The 15837-nt window shown below is 53.0% G+C and overlaps 1 protein-coding gene across 3 annotated transcripts in view; it reads left to right on the top strand.

The window, feature by feature from the left end:
* EIPR1 (EARP complex and GARP complex interacting protein 1) overlaps positions 1–15837 on the top strand; it is a 121101-nt gene that overhangs the window by 6302 nt on the left and 98962 nt on the right. The window contains exon 2 of one of the 3 annotated variants that reach the window (XM_058682411.1): positions 7877–7960. The exons of the other annotated variants lie outside the window; for them this stretch is intronic. Within the exon in view, the coding sequence (XP_058538394.1) occupies positions 7877–7960 (84 nt within the window). The remainder of the gene's footprint in view (positions 1–7876; positions 7961–15837) is intronic. 3 annotated transcript variants of the gene reach the window in all.

Here is a 15837-nt window from a genome sequence, read left to right as displayed (position 1 = left end):
AGCACAGGGCCCTCTCACAGTTCCATTTTACACGTTCGCTGCATATTAGAATATCGTACATGTTAATCTTTACCAGTGATTGTAACTTTTGTTGCTGATGTCTCTCCAGCACTGTTTGAACTTTTTAGAGTGTAAACGGGACTCGAGATGCCCTCACATGCACTCTTAGTGCACAGGGCAGGAGAAATCAACTTTTTGAGCTGGAGTTTAACCTGCAGTTCACAGCTAACAGAACGGTGGTTCTTCATGACTATTTCAAACGTCTACAAACAAGATTGTTTCTCTCCTGCATGCTTACTTCTTTGAAACTTTCACGTTAAGAAGACCTTCTCTAGTTTTTCTTTTTCTTTTTTTTTTTTAAGCTTATTTATTTATTTTGAGAGAGACAGTGTGTGCTCCAGCAGGGTAGGGGCACAGAGAGGGAGAGAGAGAATCCCAAACAGGCTGTGCTGTCAGCGCAGAGCCGGACGTGGGGCTCGATCCCGTGAACTGTGAGATCATGACCCGAGCTGAAACCAGGAGGTGGATGCTTAACCGACTGAGCCACCCAGGCGCCCCAGACCTTCTCTAGTTGTGGGGGCCAGTGACCGCTGTGCCCCACTGGAGGGGTGACTCCAGCCAGTGGTGGCATGGCACACACTTGGGTGGCAGAGGTAAGCAGGGCATGAATGAGGGGCACCGTGGGCGCCGTGGAGGAGATGTGGATGGCGGGGGGGGGGGGGTGGGCATGTCCCATGGCTCCCGTTTAAGCCGGGTGCTGCCCTCCTTACGCTTTCACCAGCTGAGCTCGGCCAGGCCAGGAGGGGCCGTGCGGGGATGAGAACTTGTGCGAAGGTGGCGCGGGGTCCTTTCGGGCGCTTTCCCTGGCTTTGCCACCGCACTAGTCAGCCGCCCTGCAGAGCCTGGAGCCACACAAGCAGGGGTGAGTGAGGCTGGCTTTGCCGCACCTGTGCCAGCAGGTTCTCCGGGAGCCCCGTGGTGGGCACGGCCGGGACAGCGGGCTGGGGCTGCTGCCTTTGCAGGGCCGGGCCGGTCAGCACTCGGGGCTGCTTCCGTCGGGTCAGGAAGTCCCTGGGCGTCAGGCTTATGGCCGCAGGGCTCTCGGTCTTACCCGTTAGGAGCTTTACAGTCGAAGGTGGCTGTTCGAGGTTTTCAAACGCTTTTCATGTCTGTGGAACGGACCATGTGACGTATGAGTTTTCCCTTTTGGTCTCTTTGGTCACTTAAATCCCTGACTTTCAAATTGCGGGGCCACCCTGGCATTCTGGGACCAAATTCCACTTGGTCGCGAGATAGTCCTCTGCTGGGTTCCGTTTGATATTTTACGTAGAGCTTTTTCAGGGACGTTTTTAGTGCAATGTTCTGTGTATTTGCTTCTAGGGGTTTGCTCTGTTACCCCACTGCACGCAGGCGCCCCGGGAGCTTCCCTTCGGTCCTCAGGCCCGAGGTGGCTTGAGCGTGTCCGCCTTGCCCGGTCCTCTCTGCACACTGGCTGTGGCTCTGTGGTCACTCGCTGTTCCCGTTTCTTTCTGGCTTTCGTGTGATTCCCTGGGGTCTGGAAGGGGGACTGAAGCCCGAAGCCTCTTGCTGGAGGACCTGCCGTCCCGGGTCGACTTGACGAGGAGGCACATGGAGGGTGAGCTGCAGTAAAAAGGCTCCTGGCGGAAAAGCGGCTTCAGAGGTTGTGAAAAGGTAGATTAAGCAAGGAGCAGGGAGGGGTGGGGTGTGAATGTTGAGCAGGGAGGGCGGGTGCGGACTAGGGAGGTCCGGGCTGGTAGGCCTGCCAGGCAGAGGGCATCAGGAGCTGCTGGGGACTGGCCTCAGGCCAGATGTGCCCCTGTGCACCTGCTCAGTGAGGCGAGATCACCGGCCGGTTACAGCGACGATGCTCGTGGGAAAGGGAAAGCCGCGGGGCCGGGAAGAGTGTGCACGGAACCGTGGGCACAGAGCCCCAGCGTGAGAAGGGAGGATGGGGAGAAGACAGGGCGGGGCAGTGACCTCCTGGGTCCTGGGGGGCCAGGGGACCGAGGGGTCCTGCGTCGGAGCGTCTGGTGGCCGTGTCGCGGGGGGCCCTAGGAGGGCAGTGCTGGGGGGTGGCTGTGGTGAGGCCGGGTTATCGGGAGGGAGGAAGGGTCAGAGCCGAGGAAGGCCTATCCTGTCTACACCACCATTAAACTTGCCGTGAATGCAAGAACGAAGGTAGATGGGTCAAGGCAAGGTATTTTCTTTAAAAAAAATTTTTTTTTTTAACGTTTATTTATTTTTGAGACAGAGAGAGACAGAGCATGAATGGGGGAGGGTCAGAGAGAGGGAGACACAGAATCTGAAACAGGCTCCGGGCTCTGAGCTGTCAGCACAGAGCCTGATGCGGGGCTCGAACTCAGGGACCGCGAGATCGTGACCTGAGCCGAAGTCGGCGCTCAACCGACTGAGCCACCCAGGCGCCCCTAGGCAAGATATTTGCAAAGGACACGGGGACGTGTGACTTGATTTTCCCAGTTAAGGGGAAGAAGCCAGAGAAGAGGAGAGGGAAGAGAAGAAAGAGGGCTGACCAATGTCGTGTGCTGCGGGAGGGCGGGGTGCCCCTCCTGTGGTGAGGCAGGCAGGGGGCGCCCCTTCTCCCTGGCAGGCAGGCGGGCAGGGGCGGCGTCTCCAGGAGGCCGGCCGATGGTTTCCGTGTTACCTCAAGCGTGAGTCGAGTTTGCTGAAGGAGGGGGCCGGGCTGCACCGGGGCCTGGAGCGGAGCCGGCAGGGCAAAGCAGGGTGGGCGCGGGGCGGGCGGCAGCCCCTGGCGGAGCTGAGAGGCGGGCCTTCGCCCGTACGGGGGCGAGCGTGTGAGTGAGCGTGCGTGTGACTGTGCGCTGCGGCCCCGTGGTCCCCAGGGGCGGTGTCGTGGCCACAGTTATCTGGTAGCTCTTGAGGCGCGCTGCTTCTCGTGGCCCGGGGGCCCGCCGGGGCGATCCGGGCGCAGGAGACAGAAGTGGGTGTTCAGCACTGAGCGAGACGTTGGGGCCTTGCTTGCTTTTATGTGTGGAAGGCCATCTGCCGTGGAGACACGTGTCTGGTCACCTCTAGCTTCCTGGTCTGTCACCCCACTGACCTGGGGGCCACTCTTGGGAAAGAGGCCTTTTCTGGGGCGGGGAGACTGCTCAGGGTAGAGGGGTAAACCCGCCCTGGGTCCCCCCTCTTAGAGCAAAGTCCTGCTCCGCCCGCTGGCCTTTAGGGGTGGCCCTGCGCTTACCTGGGGGTGGCTCTTCTTGGCGGGGGGTTTACCCAGAGTGAGCGTTTGCTTGCTCAGACTAGTGAGAAAAGGAAAACAGTTCTGAGTTTCCCAGGGGGCGTTTATGTACTCAGGGAGTCCTGGAAGGTCGTGAGGTTTGTGGTTCCTGTACCGCAGAGGGGCTTTCCTGACGCTTCCGACACCCCTTCCCCAGCCCTTCTCGGCGTCTCTGGTTGCCTCGTCCGGGGTTGGCTCCCTCAGTGGTCAGGCAGACGGAGAGAAGGCCGCGTGAGGAAAGGGCTGTGGCCTTGCTTTTGAGAACAGGGTGACCCAGGCTCCAACTTCAGTCCCATAGATAAATCTCTTACCTGTGTGGCCGGGTCCCTGCATCCCCGTAACAGAGAGAAGCGGAGTCAAGCGTGGGAGTGCGTGTCGTGCTTCCTCTAGGAGCTTTGTGACCATGACTAAGTCCCGTAACCTCGCCGGTCCTCAGCGTCTTTATCTCCCGAGTAGGAGTTACATTATCCATCTTGACTTTGGGTCTACTTCATTGAATTATGAAGGTGAATCAGGCTACGATATGTGCAGATGGGTTGTGACCTTTTATACCCTAAAATCTGATCTTCTCATAACAAGGTCATTGGAGCACCTCAGAGCCATCATTAACGACTAGCCTCGGAAGGTCATTTCATCACTCACTTCGTCAAAGGACCAGAGTTACGGACACGTACACATCTGTCACCTGAATGGCTGGAGCTAAATTATGATCATAATTTTACCCAGTAATGTAACGGAAGGATCTTAGATGAACTGTTTTTGAGATTTTGCCATAATTTTTAAAGATTCAGTTCAGACTTTTTTTTTTTTTAACAAGAATAATTCGGCCCTTCAGTTTTTATTTATTTATTTATTTATTTATTTATTTATTTATTTATTATTTTTTTAAAAATTTATTTATTTATTTTTTTTCACGTTTATTTTATTTTTGAGACAGAGAGAGACAGAGCATGAACGGGGGAGGGTCAGAGAGAGGGAGACACAGAATCTGAAACAGGCTCCAGGCTCTGAGCTGTCAGCACAGAGCCCGACGCAGGGCTCGAACTCACAGACCGCGAGAACATGACCTGAGCCGAAGTCGGCGCTCAACCGACTGAGCCACCCAGGCGCCCCTCTTCAGTTTTTTAAAAAAGCAGCATCTTATTGTGGGTGACAGAATGCGTAAGTGTCAGATTTGTAGTGCTTTCCCAAAACTGTGGCAAAACAGATGATCTCGTGGACTTTACTTTTTTGCCTGTTTCCCGTGGTCTCTGCGCAGGTGTGCGGGTCTGGGGCCCGAACTGGTTGGGCACGAAGCCGACCGCGTGCTGGCTCACCACGGGCACCCAGCAGCTTCCGTGGCCGCGGACTGCCCTGTTTTCCAGGCCAGCAGCCTGAGACAGCTTCCTTCCTTCTGGCTTTCTTCTCCTCTAAGGTGGTGGCATTTGATCCTGCCTTCCACCTGAAGTTGAGTGCGTGGGTGCGGTCTGGCGAGTGTTACTTTGCTCCCGTGCCGTGTGTGCCTGTGGCTGTGTCACGTGTCACATGGTCGTTTTCCACCTGCTCTGTCCGATCTCGTCTCGCCCTGCAAGTCTGTGCCCTGAGGGCAGGGCCGATGTCCTGCCCTCTGTGGGACCTTCCACGGCAGCTGCCACTCACAAATGTCATGTAGTCAACTCGTGATTACCAACTCGAAGCATAGACGAGTGTCTTATGGAAAATAATCATTTCCTTTCAGCTGGGTCCGCTTCTGGGTCCTGTTTTGGGGGATCTTCAGGCTTTTTCTCTCTGGGGTGATGACGTGTACCTCCGTTTGAGATGTAGCGTTCTTGTCTGAAGCTGGACCCAGGTCTGCGTCCCCTCTGTTGAGTCAGGGTTCTGCCTTCGGAGAAGGTGAGGTTTTGTCTCTCTGTGATGGCGTGGATGCTTCCTCACGAGAATCCTTTTCCTCTGCATGGTGTTTAAAGTAGCTAGGATTTGGAGGTTCTGAATTTGCTGATGTTATGTGCAGAATTTACTTGTATGTACATTTTTGGCAGAAGGTATATAGATTCACAAAGAGTTCATCAGTTTTGCACAGAGATCTGTGTAAGACTCTAAAAATTGTCCAGTCCGGTTTTGCTGAAGAAGTCGTAGGCATATTGGCCAGAATAGACTTTTCCTTCCGGATGTCTAATAATGTGAATGCTGCTTTGCACATGTATTTTCTTGGTGTTACTGGAATGTGTTTTGGTAGTTGATATTTTTGTGCCAGGAAGCCTTTGTGAGGAGGGGTGGGGACAGAGGTGCTACGGAGCATGACGTGAAATTGTCACCAAGCCTTTTGGTGACCGATACTCAGAGACCAAATCAAAACCAGACAGACTGGGTGGTCAGGACAATGGTTTCCGTTTCTCTTACCTCGTTTTAAGAAGAATGAATCAAGAAATTCAGAGATTAGATGTGACAGAGGAGGGAGTGGGGCGTCACGTCTGTTTCTAGCCGCGTGTGGACAGTGGCCCATGTAGTGAACCGTGTGTGGCCCACGTAGTGAATCAGTTTCCTGTTGCTGCCATAACGAGTCAGCACCAGCTCGATGGTTCAGAGGAACAGCTCTTACTGCCTTATGGCTCAGGGGTCCCAACAGGGGCCTCACTGGGCTAAAATCAAGGCCTTGGTATGGCTGCACTGCTTCCTGGAGGCTCGGGGGAATCTGTGACCTTGCTTCTTCCAGCTTCTGGAGGCTCCTGTGCTCCCTGCTCCGTGGGCTCCTTCCATCCTCCGGGCCTGCAGCGGCTGCTGCCCACGTGCTCCCAGCCGTCTGCAGCCCTTGCAGGCTTTCTGCGCCCCTCGTGCCGCCACCTCTCTGGTTCTCTCTTCTGTGACGCATCCGTCTGACGACATCCAGGGAGGGCTTTCTGCTCGTAAGGACCCATGTGACTAGGTGACTCAGGATAATCTCCATCTCAAGATCCTTAACCTAATCGCACCCGCAAAGTCTCTCTGCACAGGTTCTGGGGATTGGGATGCGGACGTTTTTGGGGGCCACTATTCTGCCTCCCACCGGCATCCGAGCATGAGCTACAGGGAAACAGGGAGTTGATGTAGGCACAGTTAGTGGTTGTGCTGAAAGAGATCTGGGTTTGAGTTCGTAAGCCTGCAGTACTAGTCACAACACTAATATTTACCAGTTGTACACAGTCTTTTCCTCTCTAGGCCTCAGATTCTTCACCTGGAGTTCTTAATTTTAATTATTGAGCATATTAACCATAGGTGTTGTGATCCCTGCTGTGGTGCACTGCCCAGATTTCTTTGTCAGAAAATCCAGCAGATTCTGGGATTGTTGGTGGCTGAGAGCAATCAGTGGGTCCTGCTCTTAGAGTTCGCCCTCAGTGGAACAGAGTCACTTTGCCCTAAGTCCCACCGAAGTCCCACCCTTCTCCAGGGACAGCCTGCTGGATGGGGGTGGGGGCTGGGCGGCACAAAGGCCTGGCCATGTTGGCTCCACTCTGAGGGACTGTCCCAGCTCCAGTCTCCCTGTGGCACTGAGGTTCCTCTTTGCCTCTGCACAGTCCTGCTTCCTTCACCCTTCCATGGCGTCATTCCCGAGAATGCTCCCACAAAATCTGTGCATAAAACTTGACGCTTTAGAGCTTGTTTCCCAGAGAACCTGATCATCTGAATGCTCGACAGGCCCCTTTCTGTTGTTTGTTGTTTGGCTTTTGATCATATGATTTTGACTCATTGTATGACTAGTTATTTTTGATTCAGTGTTTGACATTGTGAGAAAAACTGTAGAAACTTTGGATGTCTGTCTTCCTCCAGAGGATTTACTGTTACTTCTGGCAGGTATCTGGCCAGCCCAGGAGCACCAGCCTGCTCAGATCACTTAAAATCCAGTCGAGGACTAAGATGACCCAGATTGTAGTGTGTCCGGGTTGACCTCATTCTAGTCCACCTTCACGCCTGGCCTGATCCCCAAGGGATCCCAACCCAGAACTTTAGTGTGTCGCCGACCTCTTCCCTGTGTACTCAGTGTGTGCACCCTCAGCCCCACGAGCCTGTCACAAACTCTCCTCCACATCGGCCGGTCACCACACTTTCCAAAGTGACAGGTGCCTCTAGCTGAAAGGGGGCTGGAGGTCAGGCTTTCCTCTCTGACCTTCCCTCGTTTCCGAGACCTTGGCACTCACTCATCGCTGTGCTGGCTTCCGGAGGCCTTGAAACAAATTCAGAGTATTTCGTTTAGTTTGTACAGTTTTCCTCTGCAGGAGACGTGGTTTGAACCACCTGCTCTGCCATTGCTGGGGGCCGTTTTCTGCTGTGTTGTCAAAGGATGATTTGTTCGACCAATCTATTTCGGTTGAAAATTGCGCTTTTATTAAAAACATCGCTTACATCTTTACTGCTTATTTTTTTGTGCCCGTCTACAGTTGTTTCCATATACACATCTGAGGTGGAATTGTTGTGTCACAAAGCAGGCACAAGTTGAAGGCTGTCCGTACATATTTCTAAGTTGCCTTGCAGACACTTCGCATGAATGGATACTCCAGCGGCGGTACAGGAGGTAACTGGCTTTCTAATCTCTAACCGTTACATCTAACTTCATAAATGTGTGTGCATTTTCCTTCCCCCCTGCAGGCACGTGCTCTGACACCTCAGACTGCAGAAACAGATGCCATTCGGTTTTTGGTTGGGACGCAGTCTCTTAAATATGATAATCAGGTAACTATTTTTGACAAATGTATACATGTTAATTACTAAGCCTATTCTTAGTTTTATAACCATTTTGCTCTTGATTTTTCAAGCACCATTTGAGAAAATTAATGCCACACAAACAAAATAAAACTTGCATTGGGATTTAAATACCCAACCGAATGAAATAATTGAGCTCAATGACTTAAACTCCCGTGGTGGTACCGCTGTGGTTTAGTCTGTGGTGATGCAGGGTTCACCGGGTGAGGGGTCGAGAAGCAGGCCAGGGCACGTGGTTGGCATCCCTGCTTCCACGCGGGCCCCTGGACGGCCCCGCTGCGTGCTCGCAGCATTCGTTCTGGCTGAGCCTGGATGAGGCCACGGTCCCATTTCAACCTCAAGCTCCGGGCTCTCACTGCCACGTACTGCAGGTGGACACGAGATGCAAGATGTGGCCCCCGCTGTTGTGGCCACTGTCGTAGAAGGAGTGTTGGATCCTCACAGATCAGTGTTCGGTCCACCTGCGACCCTGACCGAACGGATTAACCTTGCCGGGCTTCAATATCCTCATCACCAAAATGGGGATCAAGCCGTCTACTTTCTGTACCTCACAGGTGCTGAGGACATTGTGAAGATGTGCACTGTCCTGGATCCTTGGGAAATGCGCAAAAGGCCGTGTCACACGGTGCCGGGTCTCCACCCAGTTACCACTGTCACACAAGGGGAGGTGGCTGTAACACAGCTGCGGGAGGGTATTTGGTGCTGGGCAGGTGGTAGTGACATAGCTGCTGTCATATTATCGATGAGGGATTTTCTTATTTATTTATTTTTAAATTTTTACTTACTTTTGAGAGAGAAAGAGAGGGAGAAACAGGGTGCGAGCAGGGGAGGGGCAGAGAGGGGGAGACGCAGGATCGGAAGCAGACTCCAGGCTCCGAGCTGTCAGCACAGAGCCCGACACGGGGCTCGAACCCACAAACTGTGAGATCGTGACCTGAGCCGAAGTCGGATGCTTAACAGACTGAGCCACCCAGGCGCCTCGATGAGGGATTTTGAATTGGCGTAGTCATTTAAAATCATTTTCAGTCATTGAAATCAGGCAGCTGATTTGGTGGCATGTACCTAGAGCTTGACAAATAAGTGTTTATATTATTTCTATATTTTTATGTTTTGTAATATGTTTTTATATTTTCCAAAACATGGAAAAAGCTTTACATACAAGGACTGTTACTGCAGCGGTGCACATAATTGTGAAACAGGCGCAATCAAAATGTGCCAGTGTGAGGGTGGATGGGGGCAGATTCACATGATTCCACCCCGCTGAGCCTGGTTCCTCGCAGTGGAGCAGAGGTCACGCGCTGCGCTCATGAAGTCATAAACTCCTCGTGAGCGTCATAATTTAAGACTCGTTAGATGGTTCAGTGAAATGTTAAAATCGTACATATTGTGTGATCACTGTGGTGGTAAGAAAGTAGATGATTTTTCGATAGATACAAATACTGAATCCTTCTATGAATACCTGAACCTAATGTAATGTTATGTCAATTACACCTCAATTACACAAGTAGTGGATAAAATACAAAACTGAATCTCTACATAGAAAAAGACCAGGGGGAAACTAGTCAAAAGGCCTCAAAATTGGAGCCACGGTTACCTTTGGGTGATCTGAGCATTTGTGAGGTAAATTGTCTTTCTGATTTTCATTTTTCTGAATGTGTGTGTATGTGTTACTTTTGGAAAGTGTCAGATGCGAGTGATTTATTTACAAAAATAGTTTCCAGTGGCCATGTTGCAGGGAAAGAGGAACCCGCGTAATGACACTGCCGTCTGGGGCTGTGGTGATGGAGGGACAGACCCAGGTGGGAGTCTGAAGGCAGACTCGCGGCTTCTGTCTGCTGGTCGACTGTGCGGAATTTGTCACAGGACAGGTGTTAGAGAATTCCAGCTGGCTCTGTCTCCAGGCCACCAAGCATCTTTTCTCACCTACTTGCTTTTTAGTTCCGCTCTATTCCGAGGCTGTCCCATTAACCTTTTTGGTGGAGTTATCAGCTTTTTAACTTTATGAGAATAGGGGACACTTTATTATTATCTAATGAGGGATGCTTCCAATAAAAGCTAAATGAATTAAAAACCAGTGAGGCAATGAAGGCATTCATAAGTTACGGGAATAGGTTACATTATACCTGGTTTTTTTTTTTTTTTAATTTTTTTTTTTCAACATTTTTTATATATTTTTGGGACAGAGAGAGACATAGCATGAACGGGGGAGGGGCAGAGAGAGAGGGAGACACAGAATTGGAAACAGGCTCCAGGCTCCGAGCCATCAGCCCAGAGCCTGACGCAGGGCTCGAACTCACGGACCGCGAGATCATGACCTGGCTGAAGTCGGATGCTTAACCGACTGCGCCACCCAGGCGCCCCTATACCTGGTTTTCTCAGCCAAAATTATATGCCATTTGGTTATGACACCAAGAAGGGATCAGCCCCAAGTGACATGAAGTACTTGAATCTTAAATCCTTTTTTGGAGCCAAGGCACGTTGGGGTTGGGCCCCAGCACACGCATCTCTGGCAGGCTCTGGGACCACCTCTTGGGGAGCACTGTCCAGTGAGTTGTGAGTCCCTGGGGTTGGTGGGTGAGACTGGCATCCTGGGACAAACGTCGTTTGTAGCTTTGCGTGTCCTGTGGTATCAGGGTAGTTTCTTGCACACACAGTCCTGGTTTCTGGAATACAGGCATCAGTCCTTGGACCTAGGGAAAGAAACCTTTTTGTACTGAATGACTTTGGTTCTTAATAATCAGTCCTAGAGAGACCTAGCTCTCCAGTGGTAGGCACAGAAAAATTGTATATTTAACTTATATTTTATGGCATCGAGGCTGTAGTTCTTTGGAACCCTTTTCCGAATTGCTGGTTTACGACGGCTCCTTGGGTGCTGTCTTGCAGAACCATGTGTCACCTGCTGTCCCCCTCCTTTCAGGACTTCCTAGCCAAGCTGCTAGGGAAGGCTGCAGCCTCTGGCTTCAGTTCGTCTGGTAGCCACGGCTGAACGGAAGGCTGAATGAGGAGTCCGATGACGCCCTGTTCCCAGGCTTCACACGCAGTGGCATTTGGTGTGTGACTCCAAAAGATTGGGGTGACAGGCTGGTGCTTCCCTTTCTGTTTCTGGGGAAGGCGTCCATCTGCACTCCTTCCTTCAACAAATGCTAACTCTGTATGTTAATGAGACCCCCCCCCCCCCCCACCATGTTGTGTGTCAGATGCACAAGTGAGCTAATAGACCTGTGCTTGCAGCTGAGCTTCCACTGGGATGGGGAACCGGGCCCACGGCACGTGGTCCTGGGAGAGAGCAGGACGCGGGGTCCCTTCCCTGTGGCACTGCAGCCTCCCCCACGGGAAGGCGCCTGAGCCAAGGCTGGCGGCCCGACGGTGTGCTGTGCTGTGTCACTGGCCCTGGGCGCAGGCTCCTTCCCCGGCCTGGACCTGCCGCCGCACGCGCACCGGGCTTCCTCCCACGCGTGGCACGCCTGTTCCTCTTCTGCGCCGCGTGTGTTTCTCTTGTGTGTGACGTGCACGGTTCCTTGCACACGCCACATGCTTCCTCCACGTGGGATGTATTCCATGGGGCCGCGACCAGCTGGGGGGCGGGGGGGGGGGTGGATCCCAGGACGCGCACAGCCGTCTGGGAGCTCGGTGGCTCCGGCGTCCCCCACGTCCCCGGCGGGCACGGTTTTCCAGCGCGTCGGAAGGGATGAGCAGTTGCCCCTATACACCCCAGCCTCCGGCAGCCCGTCCCCAGGCTTATTTCCTGATGGAGGGTGACCCGAGCTCCGGGTGCTTCCCGGAGAGTGAGGATGGGGATTCCCCACCTGGTGGCTCCGCATTGAACCGCACGATCAGTGCAGTTCGCGGCAGCCTTCTGTGGGGTGTTGCGTGGCACCGGCCAAGCGCTGGCACGGGGCGCGCTCAGGTGGGTTCTTTCCCCTCCCCCAGGAGCTCCCCGTGGACCCAGCGTCTGAAGGGTACACGCTTCCAGCGCGGGGACGTGGGGGAGCTGCGCAGGCCGGGTCAGGGCGACTCCCACACTTGCCACCGCGGGGGACAGGTGTCGTTGACCCCGTGCCTGAACAGACCTGGCCTGGCCCTGGGCAGTTGTGTGGTCTCTCCCGGAGGCCGAGCCGGACTGTGGCCGAGGCACAGCTGCGGTCGGTCCTCCCTCCCCGGCGCTTCTGCCAGCGCCTCCGCTGTCCCCTGGGGCCAGTAGGGGTGCGCGCCCTCGGGGCTCCCTGTACCCTCCCTGCAGACACCCACACTGCAGCTCAGGCCGCAGGCCGGGGCTGTGAGTGTCCTCAGGTCAGGCCGCTCCGCCCACGCCCGGGCTGGGGGCCCCTGGCCTGTGGTGCTGCTCCCCACTCCTGCTTACTGGCTGGTGAGGGTTAATGGCCCCTGGCTTCCCCTCCGGCCATCAGCTCCTGGGGGGGGGGGTCATTAGTTCCCTAGAAAGTGCCAGTCTCGAGTCAGTCCTACTTAATTCAGCTGTGCCATTTTCTGAAAACCTTGGGAGCTGTCACAGTTGCTGGCCTTCTTTGTCAGGTGAGCTGCTTTGCTTTCTGCCCTTAGCTTTGCACGGGGCTGGGTGCTGGGAGCAGGATGGGCAGGTCTGGGGCTCTCCTTCAGGGGGCAGGGGGGTGTTCCTTCTCTCGGAGGCCGTGTGCCCTGTGCTGTCCAGTGAGGAAGTCTAGGCAGACTCCCAACAAGGGGTTTCAGACCCAAGGGGTTTGTTTTGTGCTGTGCTTTGCCCAAAGACTTTCTTTGCATGTTGCTAGCTTCCCATTTCTTACGTGGCTGGGGGACGAGCGCCAGGGTGACAGAGGACCCAGACCTGTCCTCGCTCAGCATGGTCAGTGGAAAGGCTGATCCCTGAAGGGGAGGGTGGGGGTGGGGGGGGGGAGGTGGTGGTGGACCACTCAGTGGCTGCTTTCCCTGGATAGACCTTTTCCGTTTTAACTTTCGTTTTTAATTTGTAAACCCCATTGTTCTGTATTTGTATTTTGATTAAGGATAGCTTTGTTTGTGAGCCCTATCTGGCTGCAGGCTCTGTCTTTGGCTACCCTCAGAATGGCCTGGGCATTGGTTAGAAATTGAGACTCTCAGCCCCACCCCAGACTAACTGAAACCTGAATACCTCCCCCTCCCCTTTTCTTCCACCCTCCTCTCCCCACCCCCTCTTCCCAGTACTGATTACACCTCAGATTTTCTGTTCTATTTATTTATTTATTTATCTATCTATCTATCTATCTATCTATTTATTTATTTATTTTCAAGGTTTATTCATTTATTTTTCAGAGAGAGAGAGAGGGCAAGCGAGTGCACATGAGCGGAGGCGGGGCAGAGAGAGAGAGAGAGAGAGAGAGAGAGGGAATCCCAAGCAGGTTCTGCACTGTGAGCACACAGCCCAACATGGGGCTCAATCCCACAAACTGTGAGATCGTGACCTGGATTGAAACCAAGAGTCAGACACTCAACTGACTGAGCCACCCAGGCGCCCCCGGAATTTCTTTTTAAAAGATAGAGTTCTACTTTATGTATTTTTATTTTTTATTAAAAAAAATTTTTTTTAACGTTTATTGATTTTTGAAAGACAGAGAGAGACAGAATACAAGCAGGGGTGGGCGGAGAGAGAGGGAGGCACAGAATCCGAAGCAGGCTCCAGGCTCTGAGCTGTCAGCACAGAGCCCGACGCGGGGCTCGAACTCACGAACTGTGAGAGCATGACCTGAGCTGAAGTCGGACGCTCAACCGACTGAGCCACCCAGGTGCCCCTACTTGATGGCTTTTTAGTTTTGAATTTATATGTAAAAGTGTGCTAATAAAGAGACAGCTAGCTGGTAGTATTCCTGTGAGCTGTTAGGTTCTAGCTGTTTCCCCACCCCTGCAGCAGATGCTGCGAAGGACGTCCACCTTGTCCAGTTGCTGTGGGCTGAGTGTGTGTCTCCCCCCAGGTTTGTAGGCTGTACCCTAACCTGCACGGTCCAGGCGTGAGGAGGTGGGGCCTCTGGAAGGTGCTCAGGTTATCACAGTGGAGTCATCATGAACGGGGTTGGCCCACAGCGCTTCCTTACCCTGCCCGCCACGTGAAGACACGGCAAGAGGATGGCCTCAATGATCCAGGAAGAGGGTCTCAGCGGACCTGACCTTGCTGGTGCCCTGGTCTCAGGCTTTCAGCCCCTAGAGCCGTGAAAAGTACATTCCTCGTTTGTAAGCCACCCAGTCTGTGCTCTGTGTTCTAGCGGCCCGAATGGACTGAGACACGGCTTGTACGAGAAACGCCCTCCCTGGGCACCAAGAGGTGTGGAATGTGGGGTCTGTTTTTTCCCCCTCCTGGGCTGCCAGGCATACTTTGGGCTTCACGGACAGAGGATCTTCACGTGCTGGGGCTTCTTTGCTTCAGGAAGGGGAGTCAGCACAGACAGGGAACTGGCAGCCATATGGGCACAGGAGCATGTGTGATAACAACTTCCACTTAATCATTTAAAGTCTTAGCTAAGGGATCCACAAATGGTTCAGTTCGAACAAAGAATTCTTAGCAATCCAGCTTCCTGAATACACTTACGCTGCAGCAAGAACCCAGAACAAGTCAGTGGCTTGCCCAGAGTAAAACGGCCAGAAGTGGCCGAGTCACAACTGGAACACGGGCCTCCTGGTCGGACCCCTTTGCATTCAGTACTTCACCCTGAAGACAGACGGACTGCGGCAGAGGAAGCGGAGTTTGCAGGGCTTCTCGAGCCCAGAGCGAGGAAAACTGGTGGTGTGAGACCCGAATCCAGGTCCTGGCCCCTGCGGCGTTCCAAGCAGCCTGTTGACGACAGCGTGGCCGGGACCCGTCCCGGTGAGGCCGTGGCGTGAAGTCCCCCGGGGGCGGGCGAGCTGAGTCTTTTATCACGGTGGTTCAGCTCACCCCTGGGGAGGGCTGCGGCCAGGGGCAGGGAGACGTGCTCCGGGGAAGCCGTTGGATCCTCAACTTTCCCTAAGGGGAGCTTTCCATTTTCTAGTTCTGATTTTATCCATATTTTTAATTCTTCTTCTTCTTCTTCTTCTTTTTTTTTTAAATTTGTAAGAGTTTGTTTACCTTCAGTTCAATCAGAGAGGAGAGATGGAGAGACAGTGCCCTGGCTTGGAGTCACATGCTTAGACGGACACCGTGATCTTCTAGGAAAGTGATGGAGGATTAGCATCATCTTTATGGGCTTTCTAATAAATTTTATAACTCTCATGCCTAACTTTTTGTAGAGAGTCATCTGTGCCCTTAGCCCTACTAGTGAATCCAACTTTAAAAAATTTAACAGTGGTAATTCAAAATATATGAGTGTGATCTTCATTATTAGCCATTAAAACGTTTTGAACACTCATGGAGATTTTAAAGTAGCATTTTACTCCCCAGACAGCCACGTGTCTGCCTGACCTTCGTATCCAATTATTAATCGGTCTTTCTTTTGTGCTCCAATAATCTTTTGCACTCACTAATTATAGTGTTTTCTTCACCGTAATTTTTCGTAACTGGCCCGTAACTGCGTATGTCTATTTGACAGAATGTTTCTTTCTAAGTCCAGTAGTGAAAGCTGGCTAGAGGGTGGTGCCCTGAGAATAAACCGTTTAAGGTATAGTCAGTCTCCTTCTCTGACGTCAGGGGCTCGTCCTTGCTCACCTGCTGCGGTGCAGAGCCCTGGGGAGGGCGCGGCGCTCCAAGCACCCTGGATACAATGGGGGTTCAGAGCCATGGTCTGGAATCCTGTTTCTAACTGGATGTGACACACTACTTCAACACCTGGGTTCCTTCGCCTGTAGATGGTGGCTAATAATCACATACGGCTCTTTTAAGGATCCTGTAGAAAGAGCACAGTGCCGGGTGC

The sequence above is a fragment of the Neofelis nebulosa genome, chromosome 9 (assembly GCF_028018385.1).
Source record: "Neofelis nebulosa isolate mNeoNeb1 chromosome 9, mNeoNeb1.pri, whole genome shotgun sequence".
Lineage (NCBI taxonomy): Eukaryota > Metazoa > Chordata > Mammalia > Carnivora > Felidae > Neofelis > Neofelis nebulosa.
Note: the sequence above shows the minus strand (reverse complement) of the source record. Positions and strands in the feature narration are given on the sequence as shown.